The sequence below is a fragment of the Bombina bombina genome, chromosome 2 (genome assembly GCF_027579735.1).
Source record: "Bombina bombina isolate aBomBom1 chromosome 2, aBomBom1.pri, whole genome shotgun sequence".
Classification (NCBI taxonomy): Eukaryota; Metazoa; Chordata; class Amphibia; order Anura; family Bombinatoridae; genus Bombina; species Bombina bombina.
In genome coordinates, this window is record NC_069500.1 from 935,839,498 (window position 1) to 935,861,722 (window position 22,225).

Below are 22,225 nucleotides of genomic sequence, written 5' to 3' on the forward strand. Positions count from 1 at the left end.
TGCTATGAAGCAATGAGGTATGTTCAGTCATTTTCTCTTGCAAGGTGTATCCAGTCCACGGATTTATCCTTTACTTGTGGGATATTCTCATTCCCTACAGGAAGTGGCAAAGAGAGCACACAGCAGAGCTGTCCATATAGCTCCCCCTCTAGCTCCACCCCCCAGTCATTCTCTTTGCCGGCTCTAAGCACTAGGGTCTCTCTCGGGAGGGTAAAGTGAATGTGGTGTTAGAATTGTAGTTTTTATTATCTTTAATCAAAAGTTTGTTATTTTAAATGGTACCGGTTTGTACTATTTACTCTCTAGCAGAAAGGTGATGAAGATTTCTGCTGAGAGGAAAATGATTTTAGCATGTTGTAACTAAAATCCACTGCTGTTCCCACACAGGACTGAGGAGTACCAGAAAACTTCAGTTGGGGGAACAGTTTGCAGGGTGATCTGCAATAAGGTATGTTCAGCCATTTATTTCTAGACAAGACTGAGATAATACTAGAAGAAACTGACAATATCCCCATGAGGGGAGGCTAAGCTATGTTCACAGACTTGGTAAGGAATTGAATGCTTACATAATAGGGCTAATATACTGGTTGACACTTATTAAGGGCAATCGATTGTTTATCTAAGGAAAAATCGTTTTGCAAGACACTTTGAAAGCCCTTTTGGGTTCTTTCTGGGGTTATTTCCCACATGGCTGTTTTTTATTCACTTAGGAGTGATTTAGTAGGCCTCACAACTCCGGAGTAGAGTGGGAGGGGCATAATTTCACGCCTCAGATGCGCACTTAGAATTACAGAGAAGTTCATGCTGCTTCACATGGAGGGTCCTGCTGCTGTTTGAGGGCCTTAAAGAAGCTATATTCCCCTAAATCTGATCTCTAAGGGCAGGTAGGGCCACAGCAAGGCTGTGGCAAGGTGCTGTAGTAATTTTAACCGGGTGTTGGCTTTAAACGGCTCCGGTTTGGGCATTAAGGGGTTAATCGTTCTGCAACTTGTGGTGCAATCTTATTAAGGATTTAGGAACATACTGTGAAAATTTCAAAAGGATTGCTGCATTTTTCACTGTTTTGTAAAATTGTGTGCTCTTTTTATCTCTTAAAGGCACAGTAACGTTTTTTCAAATTGTGTTTTTTATTTGATTAAAGTGATTTCCAAGCCTGTTTGTGTATACTACTGTCTGTTAAACATGTCTGACACTAAGGAAAATCCTTATTCAATGTGTTTAGAAGCCATGGTGGAACCCCCTCTCAGAATGTGTCCCACTTGTACTGATATGTCTATACACTTTAAAGATCATATTGTTGCACTTAAAAATGTGGCCCAAGATGATTCTCAGACTGAAGGTAACGAGGGTAGCCCGCCTGCCTCTCCCCAAGTGTCACAACCAGTTACGCCCGCGCAAGCGACGCCTAGTACCTCTAGTGAGTCTCACCCTTTTACATTACAAGACTTAGCGGCAGTCATGGATAATTCTCTTACAGCCTTCTTATCTAAACTGCCCGTGTTACCTGCAAAGCGTGATAGCTCAGTTTTAAGAACAGATTATGAGCATTCTGACGCTTTGGTAGCCGTATCCGATATACCCTCACAACGCTCTGAAGTAGGAGCGAGGGATTTGATGTCTGAGGGAGAAGTCTCTGATTCAGGAAGGGTTCCTCCTCAGACAGATTCAGATACATTGGCTTTTAAATTTAATCTAGAACACCTCCGCGTTTTGCTTAGAGAGGTATTAGCTACTCTGGATGACTGTGACCCTTTGGTGATCCCAGAGAAATTGTGTAAAATGGACAAGTACCTAGAGGTCCCTGTTTACACGGATGCGTTTCCGGTCCCTAAGAGGATTGCGGATATCGTTACTAGGGAGTGGGAAAGACCAGGTGTTCCCTTTGTTCCCCCTCCTGTTTTTAAGAAAATGTTCCCCATATCTGGCCCTGTGCGGGACTCGTGGCAGACGGTCCCTAAGGTGGAGGGGGGCTGTTTCTTCACTTGCTAAATGCACAACCATACCAATTGAAGACAGTTGTGCTTTCAAAGACCCTATGGATAAGAAGTTAGAGGGTTTATTTTAGAAAATTTTTGTTCAACAAGGCTTTCTTCTCCAGCCTATTGCCTGCATTATTCCTGTAACTACTGCAGCCGCTTTCTGGTTTGAGGCGCTGGAAGACTCGCTCCAGACGGAGACCTCATATGTGGAAATTATGGATAGAATTAAGGCTCTAAAGCTAGCTAATTCTTTTATCACTGACGCCGCTTTCCAAATAGCTAAGTTAGCGGCAAAAAATTCAGGTTTCGCCATTTTGGCGCGCAGGGCGCTATGGCTAAAGTCCTGGTCGGCCGATGTGTTGTCTAAATCCAAGCTTTTGAACATCCCTTTCAAAGGAAAGACCCTCTTTGGGCCTGAATTGAAAGAGATTATTTCAGAAATCACCGGGGGAAAGGCCATGCTCTCCCTCAGGACAAGTCCTTTAAGACAAAGAACAAAGCTAATTTTCGTTCCTTTCGTAATTTCAGGAACGGCCCCACTTCAACCTCTGCGGCTGCAAAGCAAGAGGGTAACGCTTCACAGCCCAAGGCAACTTGGAAACCTTACCAGGGCTGGAATAAGGGGAAACAGGCCAAAAAGCCTGCAGCTGCCACCAAGACAGCATGAAGGGGTAGCCCCCGATCCGGGACCGGATCTAGTAGGGGGCAGACTCTCTCTCTTCGCTCAGGCCGGGGCAAGAGATGTACACGATCCTTGGGCGTTAGATATTGTAGCCCAGGGATATCTTCTAGAATTCAAGGGTTCTCCTCCAAGGGGGAGGTTCCACATTTCTCGTCTGGCTACAGATCAGACAAAGAAAGAGGCGTTTTTACGCTGTGTAGAAGATCTACATACAATGGGAGTGATCCAACCAGTTCCAATCGTGGAACAAGGGCTGGGTTTTTACTCAAACCTGTTTGGAGTTCCCAAAAAAGAGGGAACTTTCAGACCCATCCTGGATCTAAAAATTCTAAACAGATTCCTCAGAGTCCCATCTTTCAAAATGGAGACCATTCGGACAATCTTACCAATGATCCAGGAAGGTCAATATATGACTACCGTGGATCTAAAGGATGCATACCTACACATTCCTATCCAATAAGATCATCACCAGTTTCTCAGGTTCGCCTTTCTGGACAAGCATTACCAGTTTGTGGCTCTTCCTTTCGGCTTAGCCACTGCTCCCAGAATTTTCACAAAGGTGCTAGGGTCCCTTCTGGCGGTACTAAGACCGCGGGGCATAGCAGTGACGCCTTATCTAGACGACATTTTAATTCAAGCGCCGTCTTTCCAAAGAGCCAAGTCTCACACAGAGATTGTGTTGTCCTTTCTGAGGTCTCACGGGTGGAAGGTAAACATCAAAAAGAGTTCTCTTTCCCCTCTCACAAGGGTTCCCTTCCTAGGGACTCTAATAGACTCGGTAGAAATGAAAATATTTCTGACGGAGGTCAGAAAATTTAAAACTCTTAACTACTTGCCAAGTTCTTCATTCCATTCCCCGGCCATCTGTGGCTCAGTGCATGGAGACAATTGGATTAATGGTAGCGGCAATGGACATAGTCCCTTTTGCTCGGATACATCTCAGACCACTGCAACTATGCATGCTCAAACAGTGGAATGGGGATTATGCAGATTTGTCTCCTCAAATTCAGTTGGACCAGGAGACCAGAGATTCTTTTCTCTGGTGGTTGTCTCAGGACCACCTGTCTCAGGAAATATGTTTCCGCAGGCCAGAGTGGGTCATTGTAACGACCGACGCCAGTCTGTCAGGCTGGGGTGCGGTCTGGGACTCCCTGAAAGCTCAGGGCTTATGGTCTCGGGAAGAAACGCTTCTCCCGATAAACATTCTAGAAGAGGGCGATTATTCAGCGATATTCAACGCTCTTCAGGCATGGCCTCAACTAGCTGCGGCAAAATTCATCAGATTTCAGTCGGACAACATCACGACTGTAGCTTTCGTCAATCATCAGGGGGGAACAAAGAGTTCCCTAGCGATGACGGAAGTAACCAAAATAATCAGGTGGGCGGAGGGCCACTCCTGCCATCTCTCAGCAATTCACATCCCAGCAGTAGACAACTGGGAGGCGGATTTTCTAATTCGTCAGACTTTTCACCCGGGGGAGTGGGAACTCCACCGGATTTATTTGTTCAGCTGACTCAGCTATGGGGCATTCCAGAATTGGATCTGATGGCGTCCCGTCAGAACGCCAAACTTCCTCTCTACGGGTCCGTTCAAGCATCCAAATTTAGTTTCTCTACGTCTGACTGCTTGGAGATTGAACGCTTAATTCTATCAAAGCGTGGGTTCTCTGAGTCAGTTATAAATACTCTGATTCAGGCTAGAAAGCCTGTCACCAGGAAAATCTACCATAAGATATGGAGGAAATATCTTTGTTGGTGTGAATCCAAGGGTTACTCATGGAGTAAGATTAGGATTCCCAGGATATTGTCTTTTCTCCAAGAAGGATTGGAGAAAGGATGTCAGCTAGTTCCTTAAAAGGACAAATATCTGCTTTGTCTATCCTGTTATGCAAGCGTCTGGCAGAGGTACCAGACGTTCAAGCGTTTGTTCAGGCTTTAGTCAGACTCAAGCCTGTCTATAAACCTGTTGCTCCGCCATGGAGTTTGAATCTAGTTCTTTCAGTTCTTAAAGGGGTTCCGTTTGAACCTTTACATTCCATAGACATTAAGTTGTTATGTTTTGTTTTTGGTAGCTATCTCTTCTGCTCGAAGAGTTTCAGAATTATCTGCCTTACAGTGTGATTCACCTTACCTGGTGTTCCACGCAGATAAGGTAGTTTTGCGTACCAAGCCTGGTTTTCTTCCTAAAGTTGTTTTTAATAAGAATATTAACCAGGAAATAGTTGTTCCTTCTCTGTGTCCTAATCCATCTTCGAAGAAGGAACGTCTTTTACACAATCTTGATGTAGTTTGTGCTTTAAAGTTCTATTTACAAGCAACTAAGGATTTCAGACAAACATCTATTCTGGTAAGAGGAGAGGTCAGAAAGCGACTGCTACCTCTCTTTCCTTTTGGCTGAAAAGCATCATCCGTTTAGCCTATGAGACTCCTGGCCAGCAGCCTCCTGAAAGAATTACTGCTCATTCTACCAGAGCAGTGGCTTCCACGTGGGCTTTCAAAAATGAGGCTTCTGTTGAACAGATTTGTAAGGCAGCGACTTGGTCTTCACTGCATACTTTTGCCAAATTTTACAAATTCGATACTTTTGCTTCTTCGGAGGCTATTTTTGGCAAGGTGCTGAGGTTTTTTTTCTCTCCAGATTTGGGCCTATTTTCGATCCGGTTTGGATATTAAGGGGTTAATTGTTAAAAAATTGTGGTGCAATCTTAACTACCTATTGTGTGCCTGCATACAAAATTTTGAAATTATGCGTTTTTGCAGAATGTGTATGCTTTTTTTCTCTTAAAGGCACAGTACCGTTTTTTTAAGATTATTTTTTTCACTAAATAAAGTGTTTTCATGCTTGTTTGTAGTCATTACTAGCCTGTTCAACATGTCTGACATTGAGGAAAGTCAATGTTTAATATGTTTAGAAGCCATTGTGGAACCTCCACTTAGAATATGTCCCTCATGCACTGAAAGGTCAATAAATTGTAAAGAACATATTTTAGCTACTAAAAGTATGTCACAGGATGATTCTCAGTCAGAAGAGAATCGGGTTATACCATCTAATTCTCCCCAAGTGTCACAACCGTTAACGCACGAACAAGCGACACCAAGTACTTCTAGTGCGTCTAATTCTTTCACCCTGCAGGATATGGCCGCAGTTATGAAAACTACCCTCACTGAGGTTTTATCTAAGCGGCCGGGGTTGCAGGGGAAGCGCAGTAGCTTTGGTGTGAGAACAAACACTGAGCCCTCTGACGTTTTATTAGCTATATCTGATGTACCATCGCAATGTTCTGATGTGAGAGATTTGCTGGCTGAGGGAGAGATTTCTCACTTAGGAAATATGTTCCCTCAGACAGATTCAGATATGACGGCTTTTAAATGACCTATTGTAGTTCCAGAGAAATTGTGTAAAATGGACAAATTCCTAGAGGTTCCTGTCTACACTGATGTTTTTCCAGTCCCTAAGAGGATTTCGGAAATTGTTATTAAGGAGTGGGATAGACCAGGTATTCCGTTCGCTCCCCTTCCTACTTTTAAGAAAATGTTTCCCATATCAGATGCCGTGCGGGACTCGTGGCGGACGGTCTCTAAGGTGGAGGGAGCCATTTCTACCCTGGCTAAGCGTACAACTAAACTTATTGAGGACAGTTGTGCTTTCAAAGATCCTATGGATAAAAAATTAGAGGGTCTCCTGAAAAAAATATTTGTTCATCAAGGTTTTCTTCCCCAACCTTTAGCGTGCATTGTTCTAACTACTGCAGCGTCCTTTTGGTTTGAGGCTCTGGAAGAGGCTCTTCAGGTTGAGACTCCATTAGAGGATATTCTAGCTAGAATTAGGGCTCTCAAGCTAGCTAATTCTTTCATTACAGATGCCGCTTTTCAATTGGCTACATTAGCGGGGAAGAATTCAGGTTTTGCCATTTTAGCGCGCAGAGCGTTATGGCTTAAGTCCTGGTCTGCTGATGTGTCATCAAAAGCTAAGCTTTTAGCCATCCTTTCAAGGGTAAGACCCTATTCGAGCCTGAACTGAAAGATCATTTCAGACATCACTGGAGGGAAAGGCCATGCCCTTCCTCAGGATAAGATGAATAAGATGAGGACCAAACTAAATAATTTTTCGCTCCTTTCGAAACTTCAAAGGTGGTCCCTCTTCCTCTGCAGCGAAGCAAGAGGGGAATTTTGCTCAATCCAAGTCAGTCTGGAGACCTAACCAGACTTAGAACAAGGGTAAACAAGCCAAGAAGCCCGCTGCTGCTACCAAGACAGCATGAAGGGGTAGCCTCCGATCCGGGACTGGATCTAGTAGGGGGCAGACTTTTTCTCTTTGCTCAGGCTTAGGCAAGAGACGTTCAGGACTCCTGGGCTTTAGAAATAGTAACCTGGTGTATCTTCTAGATTTCTAAGATTCTCCCCCAAGGGGGAGATTCCATCTTTCTCAATTGTCTGTAAACCGGACAAAAGAGAGGCGTTCTTACGCCTAGTAGAAGACTTATATTCCATGGGAGTGATCTGCCCAGTTCCGAATACAGAACAGGGGCAAGGGTTCTACTCCGATCTGTTTGTGGTTCCCAAAAAAGAGGGAACTTTCAGACCAAATTTGGATCTCAAGAGCCTAAACAAATTCCTCATAGTCCCATCCTTCAAGATGGAGACCATTCATACTATTTTGCCAATGATCCAGGAGGGTCAATATATGACCAACGTGGACTTAAAGGATGCGTATCTACACATTCCTATCCACAAAGATCATCACCTGTTCCTCAGGTTCGCCTTTCTGGAAAAACATTACCAGTTTGTGGCTCTTCCCTTCGGGTTGGCCACGGCTCCCAGAATTTTCACAAAGGTGCTAGGGTCCCTTCTGGCGGTTCTAAGGCCGCGGGACATAGCTGTGGCACCTTATCTGGACGATATCTTAATCCAGGCGTCAACTTACCAATTAGCCAAGTCTCACACGGACATCGTGTTGGCTTTTCTAAGATGAACGTGCAAAAGAGTTCACTTATCCCTCTCACAAGAGTTCCTTTTCTGGGAACTCTGATAGATTCGGTGGACATGAAAAAATTTTTGACGGAGGTCAGGAAATCAAAGATTTTATCCATCTGCCAAGCTCTTCATTCCATTCCTCAGCCGTCAGTGGCTCAGTGTATGGAGGTAATCAGTTTAATGGGAACGGCAATGCATATTAGTTCCGTTTGCTCGCTTGCATCTCAGACCACTGCAACTTTGCATGCTCAAACAGTGGAATGGGGATTATGCAGATTTATCTCCTCGGATAAATCTGGACCAAGAGACCAGAGACTCTCTTCTTTGGTGGTTGTCACAGGATCATCTGTCCAAGGGAATGTGTTTCCGCAGGCCAGCATGGGTCATAGTGATGACGGACACCAGCCTATTGGGCTGGGGTGCAGTCTGGAATTCCCTGAAAGCACAGGGATTGTTGACTTAGTTGGAGGCTCTCCTCCCGATAAATATTCTACTGGCGTCGACCAGATTCATAAGATTCCAGTCGGACAATATCACGACTGTAGCATATATCAATCATCAAGGGGGAACAAAGAGTTCTCTAGCGATGATAGAGGTTTTCAAAATAATTCAATGGGCAGAGACTCACTCTTGCCATCTATCAGCAATCTATATCCCAGGTGTGGAGAACTGGGAAGCGGATTTTCTAAGTCGTCTGACTTTTCATCCGGGGGAGTGAGAACTCAATCCGGAGGTGTTTGCACAATTGATTCAGCAATGGGGCACACCAGAATTGGATCTGAACGCCAAACTTCCTTGTTACGGGTCCAGGTCAAGGGATCCTCAGGCATTACTGATAGATGCTCTAGCAGTACCCTGGTCGTTCCACCTGGCTTATGTGTTTCCACCATTTCCTCTCCTTCCTCGTTTGATTGCCAGAATCAAACAGGAGAGAGCTTCAGTGATTTTGATAGCACCTGCGTGGCCACGCAGGATTTGGTATGCAGACCTGGTGGACATGTCTTCTCTTCCTCCATGGACTCTACCGCTGAGACAGGACCTTTTTGATTCAAGGTTCGTTCAAGCATCCAAATCTAATTTCTCTACGGCTGACTGCTTGGAGATTGAACGCTTGATTTTATCAAAGCGGGGTTTCTGAGTCGGTCATTGATACCTTGATTCAGGCTCGAAAGCCTGTCACCAGGAAAATCTATCATAACATGTGGCGTAAATATCTTTATTGGTGCGAATCCAAAGGTTACTCATGGAGTAAGATCAGGATTCCTAGGATTTTGTCCTTCCTCCAAGAAGGATTGGAGAAGGGATTGTCAGCTAGTTTCTTAAAAGAACTGATATCTGCTTTGTCTATTCTATTGCACAAGCGTCTGGCAGATGTCCTAGACATTCAGGCGTTCTGTCAGGCTTTAGTTAGAATCAAGCCTGTGTTTAAACCTGTTGCTCCGCCATGGAGTTTGAATTTAGTTCTTAAAGTTCTTCAAGGGGTTCCGTTTGAACCCATGCATTCCATATATATTAAGCTTCTATCTTGGAAAGTTCTGTTTCTAGTTGCTATCTCTTCAGCTCAAAGAGTTTCTGAACTATCTGCATTGCAATGCGACTCGCCTTATCTTATTTTCCATGCGGATAAGGTGGTTTTGCGTACCAAACCTGGATTCCTTTCTAAGGTTGTTACTAACAGGAATATCAATCAAGAAATTGTTGTTCCTTCTCTGTATCCTAATCCTTCTTCTAAGAAGGGAACGTCTGTTGCACAACTTGGACGTGGTTCATGCTTTAAAGTTTTATTTGCAAGCAACCAAAGCTTTTCGTCAAACATCTTCTTTGTTGTCTATTCTGGAAAGCGTAGAGGTCAAAAGGATACAGCTACCTCTCTTTCCTTTTGGCTGAAAAGCATCATCCGTTTGGCATATGAGACTGCTGGACAGCAGCCTCCAGAAAGGGTTACAGCTCACTCTACTAGAGCGGTGGCTTCCACATGGGCTTTTAAAAATTATGCTTCTGTTGAACAAATTTGTAATGCTGCGACTTGGTCTTCGCCCCCCTGTCTATCAAGACAGATAGTATTTTTTATTGTAAACTTCAGTCACCTCTGCACCTTATAGTTTCTCCTTTTTCTTCCTAAGCCTTCGGTCAAATGGCTGGAGGGTGGAGTTAAGGGGGGAGCTATATGGACAGCTCTGCTGTGGGTGCTCTTTTTGCCACTTCCTGATAGGAAGGATATCCCCCCACAAGTAAGGATGAATCTGTGGACTCGATACATCGCAAAAGAAAGAAATTTATCAGGTAAGCATAAATTTTGTTTTTGTAAAAAATTTGTAGTTTTGCTTGTTTTGGGTTTGTGCTGATTTTCAGGCTCCTAACCAAGCCCCAAAGTTTTAGATGTATACTGATGTCTACAGATTCCAGTATTCTCCTGTTTGTATAATGGGTGTTTTCATATGCGGGGGGGGGGGGGGGTCTGCTCTTCCTGTTTTCTCAGCCCCTTTCAGTGAGTGTCCCAGCTCTACCTTATCTACAGTGCTAAATCGGGAGGTTTTAAGTATGTTTTTTAAAAGATTTTATACATATTTTTATATCCGTATCTGTGCATATTCTTTATACTTGTGTCTATTACATGCAGTTATATGAAAATTAGTGTACACTGTCCCTTTAACTAAATACAGACACTGAATATAACAGCGGACAGACTTAAAATGCAGGGTCATGAACCCAAAAATTGGCACTATCACAGGAAAAATTAGACAGTTGGCAATTATCTTTTGGTGTGAGTGCAGATTCACTGGAACATTTTCATAAATACTTTTTTTATACTATGTATAACAAATATATTTTATTGTGATCATCTTTGTAAAGACAATTTTTAAATCTAACCTTTTATATTTTTATTTCTACAGAAAACTGTGGACTGCATGACGACTATGTCCGTACCTTCCACGCTCATTAAATGTCTGTACTTGTTCTTTGACCTTCCACATGTGCCTGAGGTACCTGGAGGAGCGGAGAACGAGCTGCCCTTGCCTGAGCGCAGAGCGTTACTTCAGAAAGTATTTGTACAGGTAGGATTGAAATGCTGCAATTAGAATATTCAACAATGTTAAAGGGACAGTAACGTCAACATTAAACTTTCATGATTCAGATAGAGCATGCAATTTTAAACAACTTTCCAATTTACTTCTGTTATCAAATTCGCTTAATTCTTTTGGTATCTTTTATTGAAGAGTAAAACTAGGTAGGCTCATAAGAGCTCAGGAGTGTGCACTTGTCTTTAGAACTCTATGATGAGATACCTAGGTAGCGTGCACATGCCTGAAGCACTGCATGACAGGAAATAGTGCTGCCATCTAGTGCTCTTGCTAATGTATGACATTGTTGTAAAATTGCTGACATATAGTGCTGCAGACACATGCACACTCCTGAGCTTACATGCCTGCTTTTCCACAAAAGATAACAAAAAAAATAATTAATAAAAATTGATAATATTACTTAATTTGTAACTTGTTTAAAATTGTATGTTCTATCTAAATCATGAAACTATTTTTTGGGGTTTTATGTCCCTTTAGAGGGACAGTCAACACCAGAGTTTTTGTTGTTTTAAAAAATAGATAATCCCTTTATTACCCATTCCCCAGTTGTGCATAACCAACACGGTTATAATAATATACTTTTTACCTCTGTACTTACCTTGTATCTAAGCCTCTGCAGGCTGCCCCCTTATCTCAATTCTTTTGACAGACTTGCATTTTTAGCCAATCAGTGCTCACTCCTCTGTAAAGTCACGTGCATGAGCTCAATGTTATCTATATGAAACACATGAACTAACGCCCTCTAGTGTTAAAAAATGTCAAAATGCATTTCGATTAGAGGCGGCTTTCAAGGTCTAAGAAATTAGCATATGAACCTCCTAGGTTTTAGTTTATTGAAATGCTGCAATTAGAATATTCAACAATGTTAAAGGGACAGTAACGTCAACATTAAACTTTCATGATTCAGATAGAGCATGCAATTTTAAACAACTTTCCAATTTACTTCTGTTATCAAATTCGCTTAATTCTTTTGGTATCTTTTATTGAAGAGTAAAACTAGGTAGGCTCATAAGAGCTCAGGAGTGTGCACTTGTCTTTAGAACTCTATGGCAGCAGTGTTTTGCAACATTTTATAACAAAGCTACAAATAATGTTGCCAACTACTGCTGCCATAGAGTTCTAAAGACACGTGTACACTCCTGAGCTCTTATGAGCCTACCCAGATTTACTCTTTAATAAAAGCTCGCAAAAGAACAAAGCAAATTTAATAACCAAAGTAAATTGGAAAGTTTGCTCTATCTGAATCAGTACATGGACTTTAGAAGTATTGTATTTTTGCAAATGTCACCCAGTAACAATAACCATTCTGATGCTTCATAGTGTGCAAGGGATTCTACGGCTCTGCACAAACAAATCTCCTTTAGTCAAAGTATTCTAGGTCTCCTGACTACGATAGGTTGTTTTTCAATCCAGATCAGATTGGTATTAAGAATACACTAGCCTACTTATTATTATTATTATTATTATTATTATTATTATTAGCATCATTATTCTCATAATCTATCATCTACAAGAGCTAACATTGTCAATAGAACTTTAAAGTGACATAAAGAATATGTAACTTTTAAATAGCCATAAAACTTGGATATCAGAGAAGCTCTGTTTTGTAATATTTTGTCTTCAGACCAAACAAATATTTACTTTGGAACTTCTTTTAAAATCCTTAAAGGGACATGAAACCCAAAAGTTTTCTTTCATGATTCAGATAGAGAATATATTTTTAAACAATGTTCCAATTTACTTCTATTGTTTAATTTGCTTCCTTCTCTTGTTATCCTTTGCTGAAATGTTTATCTATGTAAGCTCAGGAGCCGCAAAGAACCTAGGTTCTAGCTGCGATAAGTGGCTGCATAAATATACCTATTGTCATTGGCTCAATTTTTGCTTTTCTTGATCTTAAAGGGACAGTCAACACCAGATTTTTTGTTTTTTAAAAAGAAAGATAATCCCTTTATTACCCATTCCCCAGTTTTGCATAACCAACACAGTTATATTAATACACGTTTTACCTCTGTAATTACCTTGTATCTAAGTCTCTGGAGACTGCCTCCTTATCTCAGTTCTTTTGACAGATTTGCATTGTAGCCAATCAGTTCTCACTCCTAGGTCACTTCACGTGCATGAGCTCAATGTTCTCTATATGAAACACATGAACTAATGCCCTCTAGTGGTCAAAATGCATTCAGATTAGAGGCAGTCTTCAAGGTCTAAGAAATTAGCATATGAACCTCCTAGGTTTAGCTTTCAACTAAGAATACCAAGAGAAAAAAAAGCAAAATTGGTGATAAAAAGAAATTGGGAAGTTGTTTAACATGACATGCCCTATTTAAATTTAAATCATGAGGTGTCCCTTTAACTATTTTTTGTGATTAATCTTTTTTTTTTTTTAATTGCTGGTCATGACCAAAGTACTACTTTGATTCAAAGCGATGCATATCAATAAATGCAATAGAACAATAATTAAAATGGCTTCCACTTGTATAACTCGCACCATAAAATAGACAAGAGCACATACAAATACCAAATGAAAACGTGTTTTTCCATCTGTAAATACGTAAGTAACCGAACGGTTCCCTTGAGAATTTAAAGTGAAACTTTCATGTTGCTTGCTTTGCCAATCATTGGAATGATCTGTGGCTGTCACAGATTTACCTGTCTTTGTTACCCAGGGTATGAATGTATTTCATTTGGTGAATTGGCTTTACGGTTAAAGGGACATGAGACCAAAAATGTTTCTTTCATTATTCAGAAAGATAATAGAATTAAAAAAAAAAAAAAAAGTTTTCAGCTTACTTATATTATCAAATTTTCTTCGTTCTCATGTTATTCTTTGTTGATGAGATACCTAGGTAGCGTGCACATGCCTGAAGCACTGCATGACAGGATATAGTGCTGCCATCTAGTGCTCTTGCTAATGTATGACATTGTTGTAAAATTGCTGACATATAGTGCTGCAGACACGTGCACACTCCTGAGCTTACATGCCTGCTTTTTCACAAAAGATAACAAAAAAAAATAATTAAGAAAAATTGATAATATTACTTAATTTGTAAGTTGTTTAAAATTGTATGTTCTATCTAAATCATGAAACTATTTTTTGGGGTTTTATGTCCCTTTAAAGGGACAGTCAACACCAGAGTTTTTGTTGTTTTAAAAGATAGATAATCCCTTTATTACCCATTCCCCAGTTGTGCATAACCAACACAGTTATATTAATACACTTTTTACTTCTGTGACTAACTTGTATCTAAGCCTCTGCAGGCTGCCCCCTTATCTCAGTTCTTTTGACAGACTTGCATTTTTAGCCAATCAGTGCTCACTCCTCTGTAAAGTCACGTGCATGAGCTCAATGTTATCTATATGAAACACATGAACTAACGCCCTCTAGTGTTAAAAAATGTAAAAATGCATTTCGATTAGAGGCGGCTTTCAAGGTCTAAGAAATTAGCATATGAACCTCCTAGGTTTAGCTTTCAACTAAGAATACCAAGAGAACAAAGCAAAATTGGTGATAAAAGTAAATTGGAAAGGTGTTTAAAATGACATGCCCTATTTGAATCATGAAAGTTTTATTTGGTCTTGACTGTCCCTTTAATGTGCGTGGCACTTAAAGGGACAGTACACTGTAAAATTGTTTTTATATGAATGTATTTTCAATGACTTGTTATACCAGCTGCAGAGTATAACATTTATGAGAAATTGCGTTTTCGGTATATTTGTGTATATGAAGTAGCTGGTTTTGTGCTTTTAAACCACACAGCCTATTACAATGGGTTGAGCTTCAGGTAATATCATATCTCATTATGTTATCATTTTATGTACACACGCTTGCTTCCTTATCTTATATTTGTCTAGAAAACCAAAGCTCAATACTTAGAGAGAACAATGGAAAATGATCATTTTATTACTTAACTATCATGCCCCCCACTGAGAGTGTAATCTTTTCTACTGGCTGTGTTTACTTAGGCTATTCAATAGAACATACTCCAGTATAGAAACTTTCAGTATGGTTTGGGAAACCACAAGCTAAGTCAGCTATTTCAAATGCCAAATTATGGGTAAAGGAGCTACTTGTAAACAATTTAAAACACTCCAGTAGGTAAAATGAATCATAAAGAACAATTTTAAAGGGGGAAATTTTTGGGTGAACTGTCCCTTTAAATAGGGTCATTAATTTAAAAAAAAAAAAAAAAAAAAAAAAAAAAAAAAAAGTGTGTTAAAATAATATGATCAGCTAAAATCTGCTTTATCAATGTCCTCTAATTTTTTTTTAATATTCATAACAAATACAAATTGATCAGGACAACTGCTGGATAACCTTAATGCATTATAGAAATAAAGTCAAATGAAATGTGGTTTTGCTTGAACTATATTTGTTTTTGTGTTGCTGATATTTTGTTTTAGTTCTGCAGAGAATGCAGAAAAATCAATTTTCTCTGTTATCTCTGTAGCTTGATATCCCAGGTCTTCCCTTCATGCTGGCTTTTCTTTTGTATTTATTTTGGTATCAAATAGACTGTAGTCTGTTTCTTTAACGTTGCGGAAGAAAGTGACCACTCACATCGTCCAGCTCTTTTCGGAGCCGGACTTCTTTTTGTGAAAATGCAACCCACTAAGATTTGGATCCAATATATATAAATATATCGTTTTTGTTTGGGTGTGGTTAGGTTTTACTACATCCAATCATAAAGCAAGAATACCTGATTTTGAAATTGATAATGAAGAATGTTTTTCAGTTAGGTATTTAAATATAATCATAATTAGCCACTTTTATAATTATGTGAAAAGTTAGAGACGGTAAAGTCCAAAATAAACTTTCATGATTCAGATTGGGCATGTCATTTTTAAACAACTTTCCAATGTACTTTTATCATCAAATTTGATTTTTTTTTTCCTCTTTGCATTTTTTGGTAAAGGCTAAACCTAGGTAGGCTCATAGGCTGATTTCTAAGACTCTGTTTATGCAGATAATAAACACTATTCATGCATTACTTTGGAGCTCAATCAGGGCTAAAGGGGTTAAATAAAGCATTAGTGTTTTATAGGCTAGTTGCCAGTTAAGTGATTTAGCTAGTAGAGCTGTCAAGAGGAGTAACCGGGAATAGTAAGCTCAAACAATCCAAGCACACAAACTGTATCTGAATCAGAAATCATTATATATAATGCTGCATTTGCAATAGTTATTTCCATTTGGCGTCGGCCACTATCGATCTTTTTAATATCCCCATTGCAGTTTCTTAATAGAATATTTGATAAGCCATCTGTTCAGTGATAATTCCTGCATTTTTTTTAAGTTGGAGCATACATTTACATTTATATTGTAGGTCTATTCTTACATTTACGCAAAACTAACACATGTAGTCTCTGATAAAGAAACTCTAATAATAATTTATAACAATAATGATGCTTTAGGTCTTTAAAAACATTGCACACTACTTAAAGGGACAGTACATTGTGAAATTACAAGACAATTTTGTAGTCTTGCTATATAGTAACATATTAGCCAAATTGAAACAATTTTAAAACAAAATATTACCTTGCTTGCAGCATTTGTTTTTCAATATCCAAATTTCACCCACTATTTGCTTTATTTGGAGCATAGTTTGCAGACAACAAGGCTAGCTATTGTCATATTGTTAGGATAGACTCCATAGATTCTCAGGTATTATCTGTTAGTTATTTAGGGAAAGATATGTAGCATGATTAGCCTTGAGAAGTCTGCAGGGTGCTTTTCTAGGTCTGAGAATTAGAAAGGGCTAAAGTGCAAGAAAAAGAAAAGGGAACAAAGAAAGTAATAAAAGTATATTGTAAAGTTGTTTTTACTATGCTTAAAGTGAAGGTTAAGTTACCCTTTTCTCAATCCTGAATTATATTATTTGATCAAAATTAGTATGGGTTTCATTCATCATCTCTTACACAATTATCGATGTAAAAAGTTATTACTGTAATAAATAAGTATTTATAGCTTATCCGATTCAACCCGTTTTCTATTTTTTTTAAACTCCTGATCACGTTCTCCTAACATCCAATTGAAATTCTGGCCGTTAGGCTGCCGTCGATCCACGTCACGTAACGCATGCCTTACATTCATATTCTCAATCTTAGACTCGATACGCGCTCCCGTTTTGCGCAAGCGTAATCCATCTCAGTAGGACTAGTATCAGTGTCTGTTTACGCATGCGCATTGGTGCAGGAAATTTTAGACTATTGCATGCGCAAAAGTTGACGAAAATGACTATTCGTGCATGCGCAGTATAAACGAAGGTAGTGCATGCGCTTGGGAGATATGTATAGAGCGGGTTGGACCGCTCTATACGTCACAACATTGAAAGTCCGGAAATATAGGTGGGGATGAGCATACACGGAAACGGTAGGAGTATAATAATATAAATATAATCATGATATTCATTAAAAATAACTTAACGATCAGCTTCTTATATTAAAATTGGATACATTCATGTCTTCAGGTAGAGTAAAATTAACCTTCACTTTAACAAAACCATTTCAAATTTTAATGTGTTTACTGTCCCTTTAAAGTAAATATTCTACAAGTAACAGAAAAAAAACGTTGTGTATTTAGTAAATTGAGTGTAAATGTATAATATAAGTTTTACTGGACATGGAGTTTTGTTTTTTGTAAATTTAATTAATAGTCTTTCAGCTTTTAAACGTAAAGGGATACTAAACCCAAAGGGTGCTGATCCAAAAATGGGTTGTCTCCTAAGCTTTACATTCCTGCTTTTCAAATAAAGATAGCAAGAGAACGAATAAACATTGATAATAGGAGTTAATTCGAAAGTTGCTTAAAATTGCATGCTCTATCTGAACTATGAAAGAAAAAAAAATAATGTGGGTTTAGTATCCGTTTAAAATGTAATGTAATGATTTAAGTGCTTTTAATGGTTATGAGAACAACACATTGTTGTTTAATATAAATAACTAAATAATTAACTTTTAAGTAATCACTTCCTTAAATAAGAACTTTTTGTATAATAATTTTATAGGAAAATACAGGATACTTGACAACTGACAAAAATTGTGTTTTACCTTCTGATTTTCTGTCCCTGAATGTAATGTTATGTGGATAGAGTTGCCAGCTTGTGTGGGCTTCAGTGAGAATAAGTTTCCAATAAGATAACGTAAAAAAGTTTAAATCTCCAAACCAAAAGGGATTCAGCTTGGTACAATGTCACCATATGTGTATTAAGGACCACTTCACCCCGCATCCTAGCCAACATAACCCTCTAATGTGGGGGTGTATATAATTGCGTCAGGCAGGCGTAAGATACTATTTCAAGACTAGTTCAAACTTAAAGGGAAAGTAAATTGCAAAAATGTTATTGTTTAAAAAGATGGATAATCCCTTTATTACCCATTCCTCAGTTTTGCTTAACCAACACAGTTATATTAATATACTTTTTACCTCTGTGATTACCTTGTATCTAAGCATCTTCTGACAGCCCCCTGATCGCATGGCTATTTATTTATTATCTATTGACTTGCATTTTAGCAAATTAGTGCTGAGTCAGCCACAACTCCACAGGAGAGAGCACAACATTATCTATATGGCCCATATGGATTAGCAGTGTCTTGTAGTGAAAAGCAAATAAAAAAGCATGTGATAAGAGGCTGTCTGTGGTAGCTTAGAAACAGGCAGAAATGTAAAGGTTTAAATGTTATAAAGTATATTAATAAAACAATGTTGGTTGGGAAAATCTGGGGAATGGGTAGTAAAGACATTATCTATCTTTTTTACACATTAACAATTTTGGTGTTGACTGTCCCTGTAAGCTCAACCAGCTGTGAAGATATAGAGAATTTTTGTGTTCTAATAAAAATCCTTAGCCAGTTCTGTGTGTTTAGTTCCCTTTGTAAATCAGGGACAGTATACACTCATTTTCATATAACTGCATGTAATAGACACTACTATAAAGAATAAGATGCACAGATACTGATATAAAGATCCAGTAATAAACTGTTTAAAAATTTACTTAGAAGCTGTCAGTTTGGCTCTGTTGAAAAGGTAGCTGGAAAGCCCACTGCAAGTGGGAAATAAAACACTTTCCCCCCCTCCCCCTTCTTTTGCATATGAAAATACCCTTTACACAAACAGCAGCAAGCTGGAGAAGGTGGCTGACGGTATTCACATAAAACTTTGGGGCTTGGTTAGGAGTCTGAAAATCAAAGCAATGTTATTTAAAAATAAGCAAAACTAAACATTTTTTTTTTTTTTTAAAAAACGTCATGGGTTATATAAATAGATCATCTACAAAACATTTATGCAAAGAAAAAATGAGTGTATAATGTCCCTTTAAGTGGTGTAGGAGGGTAATTGTGCATACTGAAGGCTGCTGAAGAGAAGTCTTGTTAATTCTAGGAATATTTTCATGGGAGAATCACAAAGACACCATTGTTCATAAATTGTGGGGGATCTTAAAAAGGTCAGACTTATAAGGTGACGTTTTTATCAATTGTTGCAGTTGGGCAGATTTGTTATGTGCCGCAGTTCCTCTCTGTTTCAATTCCCCACCTTCTCCACCAGTTTGATAATGAGGACTGTCTTTCCTATTAAAGTATTAGGGTTGTGACCCCCTACAAGTCAACAACAATCCCTGTTTACCCAAATACTCCTGCAGGAACATTCTTTATTCTGACAAGAAGACTTTTATATAAACACAAAAATATATTCTGATCCTCAAATTTGTTATCAATCCACAGAAACACTTGATGATCACTGCTGTAAACTCTGTCTCTAAAAGAGAGGTTAACCCTTTTAGAGATGGCTGCTGCTACCAGTGAACCAGTCCCATTACCTTCTGAAAGTGCATTGATTGCTGAAAAGACACTTGATTTACACAGGAAACTCAGACAAAAAGAGCTGTGCATTTAAAAGTATAATTTAAAGCATTGAGCAGGCTGAAATACACAAGAGTGGGTAAAATAAGGCTTATTATTGAGCAGGTTAGGATTTACGATTTCAATTCAGACTTTACTTGCTGTGTATTACTAGAATTATTAAAAAGGACATGAAACCCACATTGTATCTTTCATAATTCCTACAAAGCATGTCATTTTAAACAATGTTTTTATTTACTATTATCATCATCATCCTCAAATGTTCTTTGTTCTCTCGGTATCGTTTGTTGAAAAGCAGGAAGGTACTCAGGAGCTTGCGTGTGTCTGCAGCACCATAGTTTTGCAAGAATGTTATACGTTTGCAAGAACATTACATGGCAACACTTCTTTCTTGTCATATACAGCTCTAGACGTGCACGCTAGCTACCTAGGTATCACTTCAACAAAGAATACCACGAGAGCCTATCAAATTTGAAAATAGAAGTACATTGGAATTTTTTTTAAATTTGTATGCTCTGTCTAAATCACAAAAGAAAAAAAAATGGCGTTCATATCCCTTTCATTCTGCATGGATTTTGAAAGCCACTCTCCAACATAATTGCTTGTCTTGTTTGTTGTAGATTCTTGTGAAGCTTTGTAACTTCGTGTCTCCAGCAGAGGAGTTGGCTCAGAAGGATGACCTTCAACTTCTCTTCAGTGCAATAACCTCTTGGTGCCCACCTTACAACCTTCCATGGAGGAAAAGTGCAGGTGAAGTGCTAATGACCATCTCACGGCATGGACTTAGCCTGAATGTGGTTAAGTACATACACGGTAAGTAGCGACATGAGAGAGAAAATAAACTCATAAATTATATGTTACCACCATGTCTATATACTCCATACAGAAAAAAATATCACGCAGTTGTCAAGTAATCAGAGTTTGTGAGTTTGTTGTGCTCTCATAGTAGCAAATAGATTAAAGACTTTGGCATCCACTGAACATTGTTGATATGACCTCACTGATGACATCACACCTGAGATCATATATGACATCATATCTGGTCAGCAAAGTTGCATGCTTGGAGATAGGGAAACCGAATTGAAACACCAGTGCAGTCACCAAGTTTTATAAATGCAAAGTAATAATAAAGAACTTGGATGTCATTAGATTTCATCATTAGCTGCAAAATTGAATTCTGATTTTAATTATAATGTGGTCTACCAAGGCGTTACATTTTTAAAACTGGTCTTTTGGAAAGGTTCACACAGCAGATGTTTATAGAGAACGAAAGAGAGCATCAGATCATTGATATAAATGAAAACTAATGGGGTGTGGCCTATCGGAATTAAACAGCTTGTAAACAAAATCCTTGGGGAAATATAGTAACAAAAGCCCAGAGAGTATATGTGGGAAAGTCAGACGGAATGGATGCATACAATAATCTGCTGAGAAGCCGAAGCAGTAAGATTAGATCATAAAAACACAGGTAACCTTCATAAGAGGAGAAATAGCCATAGTGCAGATTTATCAAAGGGAGAATGCCAGTGATGGCTGCAGGTTTGGTTGCACAAGAGGAGGCAGGCGGCATTGCTCAAACTTCTGCTCATGCAATGATATTTACAGGTAGCGAATGCTAAACCAAAGCTTTGATCTCGGATGGGCAGGTTCACTACCGATGAACATAGTCTGTTCGGACAATGATTAAAGGGATAGGAAAGACAAAATTAAACTTGCATGTTATTTTATTACACTTTTAAATTTACTTCTATTTTCAAATGTGCTTCGTACTCTTAGTATCCCTTGTTCAAATAATAATACGCACATATCCTACACTAGTGGTAGCTAGTTGCTGATTGGTGCCTGCACTCATTTGTCTCTTGTGATTGGCTAACTAGATGTGGTCAGCTAGTTCCAGTCGTGGAATGTTCCTTCAGCAAAGGATAACAACAGAATGAGGCAAATTTGATAATAGAAGTAAATTGGAAAGTTGTTTGGAATTGTATGTTCTATCCAAATCATAAAAGAAAATGTTGAGGTTTCCTGTGTCTTTAATCTGCTCCATGGTGTGTGTACTTTCTCCCAACAGTCTTTGGGGTGTCTTTCTAGTGATTTACCAAAGCATCAAAAAGCCGATATGACATTGAGAGGAAGAAACATCATCTATTGTAGACAAACATTTTAGTAGTGTACTTTTACTTATATTCTGGTGGCCATTTAGAGAAATATTCTGCATTCTCTTGACACAAAAAGAAAGTTACCACCTGCTTTTTATAAAGGTTGCTGTCATTAAAAGGACATAAACACCTTGTAATTACATTACGTTTGTGCTGATTTGCAGTAAATTAACATGCATGCACAATGGGAACGTTTTACTCATAGGATAACACCTGTCTTGCTGCAATTGCTTTCCAATAGACCAATTCTGAACTTGATAATGGAGAATACAAAACTATGCCATATTTTTATCTAATCTTCTTTCTGATGCCATGTAACAATTGGGAGCTAGCTGAAAGCATTGGGTGAACCAATAACAAAGGCATATTTGTGCAGCCACCAATCAACAATTCCTGAGACTACCTAGGTATTCTTTTCAACAAAGGATATCAAGAGAATAAAACTACTTAGATAATAGAAGTAAATTGGAAAGTTTTTTAAAATTGCATGCTCTG

General features: G+C 38.9%; 1 protein-coding gene across 5 annotated transcripts in view; it reads left to right on the forward strand.

The window, feature by feature from the left end:
- WDFY3 (WD repeat and FYVE domain containing 3) overlaps positions 1 to 22,225 on the forward strand; it is an 840,855-nt gene that overhangs the window by 359,186 nt on the left and 459,444 nt on the right. For all 5 annotated transcript variants that reach the window (XM_053703393.1, XM_053703396.1, XM_053703395.1 and 2 more), the window contains exons 6-7: positions 10,530 to 10,691; positions 20,195 to 20,387. In XM_053703393.1, the coding sequence (XP_053559368.1) occupies positions 10,530 to 10,691; positions 20,195 to 20,387 (355 nt within the window). The remainder of the gene's footprint in view (positions 1 to 10,529; positions 10,692 to 20,194; positions 20,388 to 22,225) is intronic.